Source organism: Cladophialophora immunda (assembly GCF_000835495.1).
Source record: "Cladophialophora immunda strain CBS 83496 unplaced genomic scaffold supercont1.2, whole genome shotgun sequence".
Lineage (NCBI taxonomy): Eukaryota > Fungi > Ascomycota > Eurotiomycetes > Chaetothyriales > Herpotrichiellaceae > Cladophialophora > Cladophialophora immunda.
In genome coordinates, this window is record NW_015622542.1 from 3243229 (window position 1) to 3256627 (window position 13399).

The 13399-nt window shown below is 52.6% G+C and overlaps 5 protein-coding genes across 5 annotated transcripts; 3 read left to right on the forward strand and 2 right to left on the reverse strand.

The window, feature by feature from the left end:
• Window positions 1–3066: 3066 nt before the first annotated feature.
• On the forward strand, window positions 3067–4583 carry PV07_03423 (uncharacterized protein). The gene is made up of 2 exons (XM_016390144.1): window positions 3067–3418; window positions 3491–4583. The coding sequence occupies exons 1-2, from the start codon at window positions 3241–3243 to the stop codon at window positions 4549–4551; spliced, it is 1239 nt and encodes a 412-aa protein (XP_016252046.1). The 5' UTR covers window positions 3067–3240; the 3' UTR covers window positions 4552–4583.
• Window positions 4584–5040: 457 nt separating this feature from the next.
• On the reverse strand, window positions 5041–6204 carry PV07_03424 (uncharacterized protein; the record flags this gene model as incomplete). The annotated part of the gene is made up of 5 exons (XM_016390145.1): window positions 5041–5192; window positions 5252–5348; window positions 5411–5508; window positions 5560–5774; window positions 5840–6204. 5 exons carry the CDS (start codon window positions 6202–6204, stop codon window positions 5041–5043), a joined length of 927 nt encoding a protein of 308 aa, XP_016252047.1.
• A 1747-nt stretch (window positions 6205–7951) lies between these two features.
• On the forward strand, window positions 7952–8947 carry PV07_03425 (uncharacterized protein; the record flags this gene model as incomplete). The annotated part of the gene is made up of 1 exon (XM_016390146.1): window positions 7952–8947. The coding sequence occupies exon 1, from the start codon at window positions 8117–8119 to the stop codon at window positions 8945–8947; it is 831 nt and encodes a 276-aa protein (XP_016252048.1). The 5' UTR covers window positions 7952–8116.
• Window positions 8948–9265: 318 nt separating this feature from the next.
• PV07_03426 (uncharacterized protein) lies at window positions 9266–10132 on the reverse strand. Its single transcript, XM_016390147.1, has 2 exons — window positions 9690–10132; window positions 9266–9629 (listed from the first exon to the last, which is right to left on the reverse strand). The coding sequence occupies exons 1-2, from the start codon at window positions 10034–10036 to the stop codon at window positions 9398–9400; spliced, it is 579 nt and encodes a 192-aa protein (XP_016252049.1). The 5' UTR covers window positions 10037–10132; the 3' UTR covers window positions 9266–9397.
• Window positions 10133–10736: 604 nt separating this feature from the next.
• On the forward strand, window positions 10737–13196 carry PV07_03427 (uncharacterized protein). The gene is made up of 11 exons (XM_016390148.1): window positions 10737–10895; window positions 10953–11028; window positions 11089–11193; window positions 11252–11380; window positions 11434–11855; window positions 11920–11946; window positions 12002–12168; window positions 12226–12343; window positions 12402–12496; window positions 12551–12619; window positions 12672–13196. Exons 1-11 carry the CDS (start codon window positions 10831–10833, stop codon window positions 12935–12937), a joined length of 1539 nt encoding a protein of 512 aa, XP_016252050.1. The 5' UTR covers window positions 10737–10830; the 3' UTR covers window positions 12938–13196.
• The last annotated feature ends 203 nt before the right edge of the window (window positions 13197–13399 follow it).

Genomic DNA, 13399 nt, shown 5'->3' on the forward strand with positions numbered 1-13399 from the left:
CAGCCGTTTCCTCAGTCGTCTAACGGTAGAGGCAACTTGAACAACCTGATGGCATTGCTCCTGCCGATCGCCTCCTTCTGAGCCTGCGGCAGTTCCACAGTCTTCCACCAGTTCTGACCGTCCTCGATGGTCTCGTAAGGAGTATCTATCCCAGTCAACTCCGAGTCTGGGTGCGGTTAGCTCCAGCACCACTCACCGATCGAGTACATGACTCTCTGGAATCCCAGTTGCTCGACCACAAATTTGAGGTTCGGGGTGCTGAAGAACCCCGACGTGGTGACGTGGACGTTGCGCGCAAAGTAGTAACCGTAGTCTTCCTTCGAAGGCCGGGTGGTCTTTTGGTTGGGTTTGTTGTACCTGTTCAGCCGGGAGTGTCAGTCCGGGGAAGACAACCGAACGCCCTGCCTGTCTGGGCATGTAAGTGACCGAGTGCTCACCACCAGTTTGCGCGCCATAGGTTGAATGCGGTCCTGCTCATGGTCAGTCTGCATCCGAGCATCGGTTCCAGGTTTTGGCACGCAGTCGCTTTTCTTACCCTTCTCCCAAGTGCCCAATGACAATCTGAACATTGGGGTACCGGTCGAAGAGCCCTAACGTCTGTGTCAAACGGCGTCCCTGAAACGTCTGTCGGCCTTACCTGACGAAACAACCGCGTAGACGTGAAAGCTCAAGTCCAGATGGAACTGAACTCCCGCACCGAGCAGATGCGGTCGTGCTGCGTAAGGTGCCTGAGCCTCCGGCTTGAGCTCGCTCAAGGGAGGCCACCGCGGGTGTAAGTAGACAGGGACGTCCAGCTCTTGGACGGTTTGCCAGAAGACGTCATATTCTCGTTCGTCATAGTACTTCCGCCCTTTGCCGTCCGCGCCGGTGCTTTGGAAGTCGTTGAGGATTGCGCCAAACATGCCCATCCCCACTGCGCGACGGAGCTCAGTGGCAGCCTGAGCAGCGTCGTGCATCGAGAGTGCCGCAAGAGCACCAAAGCGCCGCGGGTTCTTGGCAGCGTCGCGGACCAGCCAGTCGTTCGCGTCCCGTGCCATCTTTTCTGCCACGGCTGGTTCAGGTTGTCCTTGTGGGCCAGGCGAGGTCAGAGACAGGAGCATATACTCTACTCCTTCCGCGTCCATCTTGCGAAGACGTTCTCCGTGAATGTCACCCAACCTCTGTGCATGTCTGGCCACGACCTCGTCCGAGACCTTTTGTCCACGATGGATGACATTGGCTGCCTCGGGCAACGTCCACAGCGAGCCCGGGTCAATAACCGCTTCCTCGACGGCAATGGTGCCACGGAGCATGTCGATGGTGGTATGAGGATGGCGAGGAAAGATCACAGCATCAGCAGAACCCACCTCACGACGCCTCTTATGAAAGCGCGTCGGCGCCCTGGTACTTCGGCGCTATGCTGCCGAAAAATGTGGGAGACCTCGGCGGTCCACACAAACGCGCGCCCGGTTTCCAGGAGGCGCCACTTCCATCCGTCGGATATCGCACATCTGAACAACTGGATACGCTCGACACTAACTTTCGATCACGACTGTTCAATATGATCAGTAAGAAAAATTTGAAGCAACGCAGGGTCAATCGGATAAGCCGCCGCTGGTTCAAGCCTGAGGCTGCACTGTTTCTGGCTGCTCTGGTCGGCTTCCTGCGTGGGAATTTCTTGTCGGAGTTCTCAACTGCATCGACTGAATGATATTACCGGTTCCGCTGCTCAAACAGGCGTACTGCATGACGTTCGGGACGGCAAACTGCGGTTGCTCGTGGACACAGTGTGTTGCAGGAGGGCATTGACATCGTCTTGCCATTTCGACATCACAAAGACTGGGTACGTGGAATTCTACCCTCAGCTAACGACTAGCTGACCGGCATTCTAGGGGCCTCTTCTCACTTCAGACAAAGCTCCTCGTTATCCGCAGCAGTTTGGCAGTTGTTTGCCTCAAGACGCGTTCAGCGACAATCTATTAAACTACCATTACGTCGAGGATGATTCCAGCACGAATCAAGCCACTGTCATGCTTCTGGGCGCTGTTGTCAAGTCTCGTCTCCACCATCGGGGACTAGCATGCTGGTCAACCAAAAGGCTGCCCGACATGATGCTGCCTATCAGGCGGATACTCATTCGTACCGGGCTGCCTTGGTCGACGACCGACTTCCTCCCACACCTCAACTAGCAACAATCTGGCCTTTCAGATCCTGAGCTACCCTCTCGTATCTCCAGACCGGTCCTGCACAGCATCTGGCTCGACCAAGTTCAAGCTTGGCGGCACAAATAGTCATTTGAACCGATACCTCTGCCGGTCAGCGCCGCGGACTATCAGACATTCACAATTTCCTAAACGCGCTAGCGACGACGCTCATGAAACAGGCAGATGAGGTCTGACTTGCCCAATTGTGTGCCCAAGAACCTGGATTTACACCGTCTTTTATGCTCCATTTACTGATTTCAGGCTGACCTTTGCGTCAACCAGCGACCTTGATGGAGTTTGTCCGGCACTCCAGGCGAACTATTGACGGCGCAACAGCCTTGGGTCATGGTTACTCTGGATGGCAAGATTCAGCTATGTACGGGTCCAGCTTTGTTTGCTGCTTCCACGTCGCACCAGTTCGAAGGATTTCACTGTTGGAAAGCGCAAGCACGTGCCCCCCTTGACCACCAACAAACTTCCATAAGTTGGGGGCACGAACAGATCGATCATGACTCCTCCTGACCATTTTTGTGTGCGAATACGGACGCTTGGCTAATATGCCGGACCCACATCAGCGACCCGTCGGGCGCTAAACTGTCGGCCTTGAATGGCGAAGACCGAGGCAGCTAACTTGGTGGGGATGACCAGGTACAACTCAATAGGGCATATACGCCGACAGGTATTAGTCGGCTGGCATCCCTATTCTGGCTAACGGAAAGTCCGTTGATTGGATCAAATCAACACCCACTCACCCCCACCCCCCACAAGATTGGGGGTGTCCGGGGACCAGAGCGGATTGTGCCCGGTTCATGGCACGATAGCTCGTTATAGAAATTCAAAGACTCCTGAGACGAGAGTCTGTCAGTCAGTCTGAGACCCTGTAGCCAAGTCAACGACGAAGAGTTCTCAAATTTCCTCAGCCCAACATCGTGCCGTGTCGTCTTCGTCAGGCACAGAATCCGGGCAATGCCACAGCATTCTCCTCGTTTCGATACTGATCGCGAGAAAAGACTCCTCGATACATTGCTGTCTGCTTCCCCATCACTGAGCTGTGACAATGGTCCTTGCTCGGTTATATGTGGCACCGCCAACTTTTCTTGAACGCCCTTTCCACGAATTCGACCAAGCAACGTCCAGCGTCAAGGATCAGGTATGTCGTCTCGATTGTCGACTCGGAGTTTTGGAACAAAGTGTACGACAACGTGCCTTCGACTGTGTCCACCTATACTTCAAAGGTCCGTTGAACGTTTCTTGTCGAGAGCTTCACTCAGTCTGTGGGCGGGGGAAACTAAACCTCCTTCTCACAGGCACCATCAAGTCATCCATCGATTCGAGAACCGCGACCGAAGACATCATTAGTTTGGCCGACATCAAACTGCTTCCCGACTTTGTCCCTCGACTGTCAGAGAGCCATCCAGTTTCCAACATCGACGCTTTCCACGCCGAGTTTCACTTTGACGTGCCCACCGTCATTGCGACTGCATCGGGCGTGTATCGACCTCTCCCGCTCTCGACCATCGTCACTGGTTCGGCCAGCGTGACGCAGACTTCGGCGTTGACTGACCACCGCATCCTTCGTGGAAAGTGCCAAGTGTCGTATTGGGTCGAAGCGCAGTTTCACTCTGGAGGTCGACGGATCGGCGGTGTGCGGGAAGCTGTACAAATTTCCGCGCCGTATCCGGCTCTGCGCGCCTATCTCCCGGTCAGATCTCCTGTAACGGTGCAGGCCACTCCCAACGTATTGACACGCTACATGTTTCAAAAGAGTCCGGACCTGTCAGTCACGCTATATGGGTTCGACATGCTGATCGCTCGACATGAAGGAACCGACAAACCCCAAAGTGCTCTTCTGACGGCTGCCTTAGAAATGAAGGGTTCCCCCTGCGCAGAAAGCGGTACATTCGACTCGCGGCAGTCCTTCCAATGTGCCGTCGAAGCAAAGTGGGCAGTGGGCACTCGCTTTAGCATTGTCTCCACTGCCGGGAACGCCAGAAGATTGAAAGTGGGCGAATCCATATACATCAAAACCACGCTCTCGACTCAGAGCACGTCACCCGTATTCCGCCCACTGCTACCTGAAAAGGGAGACCACACGTGGACGGAACCTTCTTTCCCCGTGGCAGCAGCGCAGCTGATTCTCTCTGTGCCCAGGGCCATCTCTCAACCGTCGTATCACTTCGACCACCTCTCCAGAGCGTATTACTTGGATCTTTCGTTCTCTTTCCTCAATATTCCAGGTGTCCCCAGACACCACGCTCATATCAACATTCCAATAACTGTGGTATCATGGAGTGCCCATACTGACGCTCCTCCAAAATATCAACCTCCCAAATATCAAGTTCTGCAGAACGAGGCCGTAGTTCTGTGAACTGGTAGAAATGTCACACGGTGCCGACGGCGAAGCTGCCTTGTCCCTGGAGCGGTCGGTTGAGCGATCGCACACGTGGAATCTGTCAAAGGCCTGGAAATGCTGGGCACATATCTACCATTCGAAGCTTTATCGAACAGGCTATCACTTCAGTCGAGGCTGTCTTCGAACGTCGCCTAATCTGTACGACTCCTCAGTAAGCTCGAGGCGGTAACGTCAGCTGCGAGTTGAAAGTCATGGATGAGAGACTATGGCTAACTGTATCATCGACAAGATGCCTTGTTGACACCAAATGCCATTTGAGTTGGCCATAGTCTGATGTACAACTTCCCGCACTTAAGCTGATGCATAGGGCGAGAGAAGCGGCGGTCGAAGTTGAATTGCATATTTCAGAGTTGTTCTCAAAGCATAGGATTGGCGACGATTCGGTCATGCTCCGCGGACGCTGGTAGGAAAGCCAGCAACAAGCCGCAAGCTTTCGCGACACGATCACACACTCGCGGCCGGAGGGTACGACCATCCCCATTGATCGTACAAGTCTCGAGCTCTATACTTTGCTGCCCAGCCAAGATCGTCTTCGATGTCGTTCAAGAGCCTCGCTGTTTGAATACGTTCCTCGGTCTCACTGAAGCAGCATCCAGCTGGTTTTGGATTAGCCGGGCCCGTGTCTTCCAGAAGCCTGTAGGGGGGCGGATCTTACCGAAGTAGATTGGCTGAACGGAGTTGACACGACTACTGCCATGTGGTTTGCTTTGCGCGATGCCACAAATCCGCCGGGCGTGACAGAGCACTTCGAACTGCAAGAAATTGGGCATTAGCCTGCACCGACTTTTGACAACGCACGGTCCATGAGGCAAACCTCGACTGTCCGGTATGCCATCATGCAATTCCTGCCTTGGCGAGGATTTGTAGTCAGAAGTAATATGCGGGCGAGGTGGAACATTTGCCATGAGTTCGCTGGAGAGGACGTTAGCTTGTGAATTTGGTTCGGGAAGATCAAGCACCCGCCACAAACGCCGTGGGGAAACCAAATGGTTGAAAACACTTCACCAGTCTTCCTGTAGGCGCAGACCGGTCCCATAAAGTCCTGCACGGATCGCTCCCAGTGGTCCAAGAGCTGAGTCAAGTTTTGCCATCTTTCCGTCACCGCCTGCTTATCCCGTTCGAAAGCGGTGTCGAGGGTAGCCGTGAAATCAACGACCTTGGCGAGAATGGTCAAAACTCTGCTTGGGTGAGCCCTCTTTCTTCTTGATGATGATGATGTTGATGATGGAACGGGGGAACTCACTGGTTGTTGATCAAGTCTTCGCTGCCTTCCTGTCCAATGTTTTCGAGGTCAATGCCCCACAAATCGGGGTCCAGTCGCAGCCTTGTCCTGTTTATGATGGAGCAGACGACCTCTTGTCTAGCAATGGACCAGAATCCAGCTTGCTCGATGCCCCCACACGAGCCATTGATGTTGCGCAATCTTCCGTAGGTGAAGACCCCGTTCAAATGTCTCTGCCAATCCAGTCCGGTCGCATCCAACATCTCGTAGCATGAAAACATGACTGTGGCTGCGAATCCATGGGTCGCATAAGGTTGGTCCGTTTTCCCGAGGCGATGCCTCAAAAGCGACACGGCTTTGTGGTAGTACCTCCGTGCAGCTACCATGTCGTCTTTGAGCTGCCCGATGAGATACAACTGCTTGGCCGCACAAGCGATGGCGGCTGTTTTCAGAAGAGGATCTTGGACGGCGAGACGACAGATTCGTTTGGAAAAGGTTTGGGAAAGATCGCTGAGATCCATCCAGAGGGCAACTTCGGTGCTGAACCGGCGCAAGAGTTCCGCCTCTTCCACATTCTCAAATGGGGATGGCGGGACAGAGGGAGAGAGTTGCAGGGACTCTACGCTCCATGAGGACGATTCGAAGACGCCATCAGCATCGCGAAAGGGCGGCAGCAGGTGTGACTCCCAAGAGCCCGGAAAATGATGAGGCCTGATGTTGGCATTTGTCTCCAAGTCGGAGCCGGGAGAGTGATACGATGGCCATCGCCAGAGGTTTCGTGGAAGCTGCTCCCCTGTGTGTCGAGCTTCGCGAGATTGCACCCGTTCCAGTGCATTCTTCTCAGCTGCATAGCCAGACCCCGCGAGGTCCACCGCCAAGGTAGCATGCGTATCTGCTGGGGGAGACGAGCGGTCGTCCTGGCTAGGTTGCGTAGGTACCTCAGGGCGTGGCAAGTCTGTCGGCGGTACTTGTGAGGTAGGCTCGCATCGGAACGGACTGTTGGTGTCGTAGTCCCCTCCGGAGCCGGCGGATGGTGTGCATGAGCGAAGGCATTCTCCTCGATCCGTAGCTCTCTCAAAAGGCGCCGAGGGAAGGAGTTCAGGCGGCTGACAAGCATCCTCCTCTACCTCTTCATCAGCACATGAAAGGCGGCATTCTATGGCGGTGCCGGCGGTCTCGTCAATGAATTTGTCTGCAGTCCGAGAATTAGCACCCAGCTAGGGGATTGGCACAGTCACTAACATAATGGATCTATCTTGACCCACACATGGTCACGCTCGAACGGTGCTGAGGCACGACTGCCTTTGTCGTTTCGAAGCGCCGGATTCTGCCAATGTTTGAAGGCCACCGGCTCACAGGGAACACAATGGAAACGGGCCTTTTTGCAGTTGTTGCATTGAGGTCGCGCTTCATCGCATTTCACCTTGCGTGACCGACATGTGAAGCTGCCCAAAGCATGAGTACAAGGACCGACCGTCTCGCGGATCTAGAGTCGTGCTCACCAGCCTACAGCCCCCGAGATTAGCCCTCTACTCTATTCTGGAGCTAACAGCATCGCATGGCTTACCGGTAAATCGACGCATCTCTCATCATGGCACCCAAGGCAAGGGCAGGAATGAGTAAACGGAAACAAGAGACAGGAGAGTTTTCCCGCCGAGATAATATTGAGAAATCCAGCCGAGAGGTGGCGACCGATCCACTTTGGTATGGGGTTTGGGTAGATATGACCGAGACTGACTCCACCGCTATCCCGCTCAGGGTGTCAGGCTGCCAGCCCGCATTTCTCCCCGCCTTTCCCCCCAGTTACAGTGTCATGAGTGTCACCGAAGAAAAGAGCGAAGGTTGCCAATGCGGAGTGTGAGCCGAGGGCTGTACTCAGCTTGAGAATGAGGTGTCTTCGCGTTCAAGGCCAGCTTAGTCTGGGGCCGGACCAGAGTGCTTTCTTCTTTTGCATCTGCGGCATCGATAGATTAGTCCTTTCTGCTTCGGCTACATGCCTCGTTGGTGTTCCTGGGAGAGTCTTGGAAGAGTAGGGAGCCGATGAAACTTTTGCACAGGCGCGGTTTGACGCTCTAGCTCTACGACGTACCAATATTTTGATTCCATCATGGCAAATTCCAAAAAGGGTAGAAGATGTCGAGCTTGTGTTTCAAAAGTCAAGCTCGTATGTGGTGGCGCTGAGAAGCGAGTCTACACCCCTCGTCCGCAGGTAACGGAGTCAACATTATAGAGAATATCTGGCACCCTGCGCAACGCCTCGAAATTTGGTCTTTCGAAGACAGACACCTAAATTACACTATGATCCCCCTGGCAAGGAATCTTGTTGGAAGGACCGCCATTGTGACGGGGTCATCGTCAGGAAATGGGCGGGCCATTGCCTTCGCTCTCGCCAAAGCCGGTGCCAATGTGGTTTGCTCCGATCGGAGGGCCGAGCAGCCACCAGAGGGTTACGAAGAAGACCATCAGCCGACGCATCTCGCCATCCAGTCTAAATACCGTGCAAAGTCCATCTATCATCAATGCGACGTGCAGCATCAAAGCCAGATCCGATCACTTGTCCGGTGCGCTGTAGGCGAGTTCGGTCGATTGGACATCATGGTCAACAATGCTGGCATTTTCACCGGCCTGAAAACCATCCTGGACTGTTCGGAAGAGGAATACGATGCCACCATGGCCGTCAACGCCAAAGGGACTTATTTGGGATGCAAGTACGCCATTGAGCAATTTCTTTCACAGGCGCCGTGCGCTGCCAGTGCTGGGGGAGAGTCCCATTCCATTGGAAAAATTATCAACATCGCATCCATGGGCGGCATCATCGGGCTGATGCAGGAGCCCGCTTATTGTGCCTCAAAGGGCGCGGTGGTCAACCTGACGAGGCAGCTTGCCATAGATTTTGGAAAAAAGGGGGTCAACGTCAACGCCGTCTGTCCAGGGTTCATGGCCACCGCCATGGTCAGACCATTTCTAGAAGACCCCGGCTTAAAAAGATTTTTGGACGAATCCACTCCATGGCCCGTCTTGGGCACCGCAGAAGACGTTGCCAATGCGACGATATGGCTAGCGAGCCCTGGAAGCGACTTCATGACGGGTTCCATCCTTACCATTGATGGTGGATTTACTGCTAGGTAGCAAGAGCTTTGGAGTGGTATCATAGATGGGACTATGCGGTAAATTCACAAGCAGTCAAAGTTTCGAGACGACGGCGCGAAGTGCATTGAGCAGAAGAACGCACCGCAAGAGGTGGCCTATTCTTCCCAAATTCTACGGCACGTAGTACTTTTAAATGTCAACGATAAGGCGATAATAAGACCCTCAGACAACCCGATGAATAGCCAAGTAGGATTGGATGAACATCGCAAAACACAGAGACATACCTAGTTTTGAGGAAAAGAGAAACGAAATTAAAAAGAAAATGAACTCAGAGCGACAAGGTACAGCACGCAAACCATTGGTGATCAAGCTCTGCTGGAGGAATACGCGTGGTAAGTGACAATTGACGTACTCTCATACTTAGAGAGCCTTTAAGGCCCTTGAATACTAGCATCAGAATCATCAGACATTTGCCTTTCAGCAAGTCCTTTAGTACCAAAGGCCATCATTCGGCTTCAACCCATTCTTCTTGCAATGCTCATAGTATAAATGGGCATAGCTGAAGATGTCCATTGTGTTTTTGAGGGAGTCATCATCATTGAAGTATTCCAAGCTTCCCGTGATGGTGAAGACCACTTCAGCACCTGCGCCCATGTGCAATGTGTGGATCGTTCCTGGATTCTCAACCACGTAGTCCCCGGGTCTGGCAACCCAGTCGTATCTACGAATCACTTGTTAGGGGGCGCAAGATGAAAAAGCGCGGAGAAGAACATGGACTCACTCTTTGTAGTTCCAACTTCCCTTCAATGTGACCGCCGTCACACTTCCTCGGTGTCGATGTTTTCCGAGCCAGGTATCTTTGGTGCTGCGCAAGACGACCACGAACGTACCGGTGCGAGTCTCGAAGCGCAGAGGCTTTAATTCCAGGTCGTTGATCCACGGATGCCAACACGTGTCATCCTCGCCGTTGATGTACACATCTGGAGAGCTATGCTTGTCGGCAAGCGCGAGCTCCGATCGCTCTAGGGGCGTCAATTTGGACTCGGTGTTCTCAAGAAGATTGCTACTCTTCTTTTGTGTGGAATGGTTGGGTAGTGCAGTTTCGACAATGGTGAGGGCCGGCGCCATGGCCCTGGTTTATTGGCGCTGTTCTGGGGGTTTGGACGGGCAGAGGATGGTTGGTTTCTTCAAGCTAGAATCAACAGTCACTTGGTTGCAATGCAATCAGCTCTTGATTGTAGCCTCGTCTACTTTCTCTACACGTTTATATACCTGGGCCCCATCTTCTCGCAGGGGACTGTCCGTCGGCCATTACGGCGTAACGTAATAAAGGGTGAGAAAAGGCAGTTGAGCCGATTGGCTCAAACCACGACCTTCATGCGGACGAGTTTCTCCACATTTCAGGCGGTCGATGTAGATAGTAGCGATACTGTCTAGAGTATTACAACCGAGAAGAAGCCCCCCAGCTTGCGTGCTCAGCAGGTAACGGGCCGCGATGAAAGCCGACCATGCCCGACCATGACGGCCAAAAGTGACCCGCGTCTCGGGATAAGGTCCATTTTATGACGTTCGTTCTACGTTCGGAGTGGTCGCCCCAGAGTTAGCAGGCTCCTAGGACCCGGTGTTGAAGATCTCCCTTGCGGAGGGAAGAAGTCTCCATGATTTTGGGTATGCAAGCCGAGCCCCAGGGGGAAAAAAAGGATGAAACCTGGGGCCGACAGCGCATGGCGGATATACTTACCTCCAATCCCGGTACAAAGAGTAATGAGTCTATAAAGGGGCCATTTCCAGAAGAGTTCGATCTTCCAATGCGCCCTTTGTCAACGTAGTGTCCTTGTACTGGTTGTAGATCAACTCACTACTCTCACATCTGAGACTATCTCATACATTGCTGGCACTTTCTTACCTATCCGATTTCCAACATGCATCTAAAGGGCAAAACCTTGACGGCAGGAGTCACTGCGGCTTGTGGCATGGGCTTCTTACTGTAAGTCGAAAGTGCAGAGTTGCAATTGCTTTCAAGCAAGAGCTGACATATCTGTAGCTTTGGCTACGATCAAGGTGTAATGGGAGGCGTCATTGGCTCTCATACCTTCGTTGAACAGTTCAATCACCCCAGCGTGAGTCACGGCGATAGGACAACGCGTCGAACTGGCACAGCGTATTGACAAAACTGTCAGGCCCTCACTCAGGGTCTCATTACCGGACTATATGATGTTGGGTGTCTCATTGGCTCAATCGCATGCTTCTTCTTCTCGGAACCCCTCGGCCGGAAGAAGTCGATTGTTGGTTTCCTTCTGGCCTCCTTCTGGTGAATGTCAAGCTCACGTTAATGGTATGTAGTTCGCCGGATCCGTGGTAGTTATCCTCGGCACGATCCTTCAAGCATCAGCATACACGGTTGGTCATCTAATCGCAGGAAGGATTGTGACTGGCGTGGGTGTCGGGGTCAATACCTCAGTCGTTCCTACAGTAAGCAAGAATCTGACGAGACAGCAATCCTAAACCTCTGACTCTTGACACAGTGGCAATCCGAAGTATGCTCTGCGAGCCGTCGGGGCCAGCTGGTCACAATCGAAGCAGCTTTGATCATTCTCGGCCTGGCCTTCTCAAATTGGGTTTGTTTCGGCGCTTCGTTTCATACTTCCTCGTTCCAATGGCGCGGTCCCATTGCGATGCAATGCATCTTTGCTCTGTACCTGCTGGTTACCGTGCCATTTCTGGTGGAAAGTCCACGGTGGCTTGCGAACCACAAGAGTCTTGACGAAGCGGTCAAAGTCATCGCGCAGCTCAAAGATCGGCCAGAAGATGACCCAGAAGTCGTTTCGGTCGCCACTGATATTAGGCAGGCACTAGAAGAAGAAAAGTCGTCGGGTTCGTGGTACGAAATCTTCACAAACGGCGGCGAACAGAATTTCAGAAGGATGATGCTCGGCTTTGGAGGACTGTAAGCAACCATTCCAGGGACATCAAAAGTTAGTCGTGCTGCTCCATGCTGATTGTCATGCCAGGTATATGCAGCAGATGTGTGGAATCAAGTAAGTGACTTCCTGCCGGGCAAGCTGGATGCCGTCGCTGAACCCAGGCAAACAGTTCCATCGGTTACTATCTTCCAGTGATCTTGGAACAATACATTGGCCTGAGTAGCACACTCTCCTTGATCCTCGCTTCAGTGGCCGCCACCCAATTCTTCTTGGTATCTCTCACTCCAATATGGTTTATCGAGAAAGCCGGCCGCCGCAACTGTATGATTTGGGGAGGTAAGTCTGATTGTGCCACACTCCTGGAGTCGAATCTGACTATAATGAAAACTCTAGCCGGAGCACAAGCAGTCGTCATGGCTTGCTTGTGCATTGGTCTTGCAATCAAGTCAAAGGCATCTCTCGCCATGATGGTGGTCATGTATTACTTGTTCGATGATGCCTTTGCCGTTAGGTGCGTATTTTTGACACATGGGCGTGAGAGCTTTCTGTCAAATGCTAAAAACTTTCAGCTTCCTCAACGTTCCGTGGATGTATGCTCCAGAGATCAATTCGTTGAAGATGAGAGCAAAAGGCGGTGCGGTAGCAGCAGCATCCAATTGGCTATGTAAATACTTCCCTTACGCCTCTCTTCGGGTTTTGTTCTAACGTGGTGCTATAGTCAACGGGATAGTCGTCACAGTCACTCCATCAGGCCTTGAAAATTTGGGTTGGAGGTACTATCTCATCTGTAAGTTTGGACATGAGAAACATTGACCATCCTCCTAACACACTCTCCTCAGTCGTGGTACTCAACATCTCTTTCATTCCGCTGGTCTACTTTTGCTATCCCGAAACCAAAGGTATCACCTTGGAAGAGATCGATCACATCTTTTTGGGCAAAGGACACGGCTTGAGCGCTTTGACTCAAGGCGTGCGAGAAAGCATTCATGCAAAGAAATTGGTAGAGCGTTACGGTGACCACGAGGCCGATGAGGAGGTGCCGACTTTCAGCGTGCAACTCAAAGACCGTCCGTCTAGCCACGTCGAGAACAATGGAGACCTATGAGGTCGATGTGCCCATTTGGCTTTATGGTCATGCTATGATTGAGCGGCAGTGCATCAAGTAGTCCACTTTTAGACGGACGAGGTCAACTTCCGAGTATGTCACTCAAGACGATCTTGTTGACATGTGCAGCTTGGCGAGGGAGATATGTTTCCTCATTGTTGGAGTGATATGGATTGGTCATTTGGAGACTGCTGGGATATGGTTTTGTGCAATTCTGCCTTCCTATATGAATATTGATGTATGAGGTAAAAGATGCAGCCTAGTCCCACTGGGAGCGCGCAAAGCACCACCGTGAACTACAATGCTGTAGACAATATTGGCTATTCAGGCTTCGTTCTAGCCACCCGCAAGCTCTCAGATCCTTTCGAGCCCGTCCCTCGTTCACGATAAAGAGCCAAAGGTCGTTCAGGCTGTACTTCCGTAAATTATCTATTGTGGGCATGACCCATCGCGATACACCTT

Coding starts and splice junctions, on each gene's coding strand:
- PV07_03426 (XM_016390147.1), bottom strand. CDS start 10,036: ATGGCGCCGGCCCTCACCATTGTCGAAACTGCACTACCCAACCATTCC. Junction 9,630..9,689: donor GGAAGTTGGAACTACAAAGA/GTGAGTCCATGT, acceptor AGTGATTCGTAG/ATACGACTGGGTTGCCAGAC.
- PV07_03423 (XM_016390144.1), top strand. CDS start 3,241: ATGGTCCTTGCTCGGTTATATGTGGCACCGCCAACTTTTCTTGAACGC. Junction 3,419..3,490: donor TGTCCACCTATACTTCAAAG/GTCCGTTGAACG, acceptor TCCTTCTCACAG/GCACCATCAAGTCATCCATC.
- PV07_03427 (XM_016390148.1), top strand. CDS start 10,831: ATGCATCTAAAGGGCAAAACCTTGACGGCAGGAGTCACTGCGGCTTGT. Junction 11,029..11,088: donor AACAGTTCAATCACCCCAGC/GTGAGTCACGGC, acceptor CAAAACTGTCAG/GCCCTCACTCAGGGTCTCAT. Junction 11,856..11,919: donor ATGCTCGGCTTTGGAGGACT/GTAAGCAACCAT, acceptor TTGTCATGCCAG/GTATATGCAGCAGATGTGTG.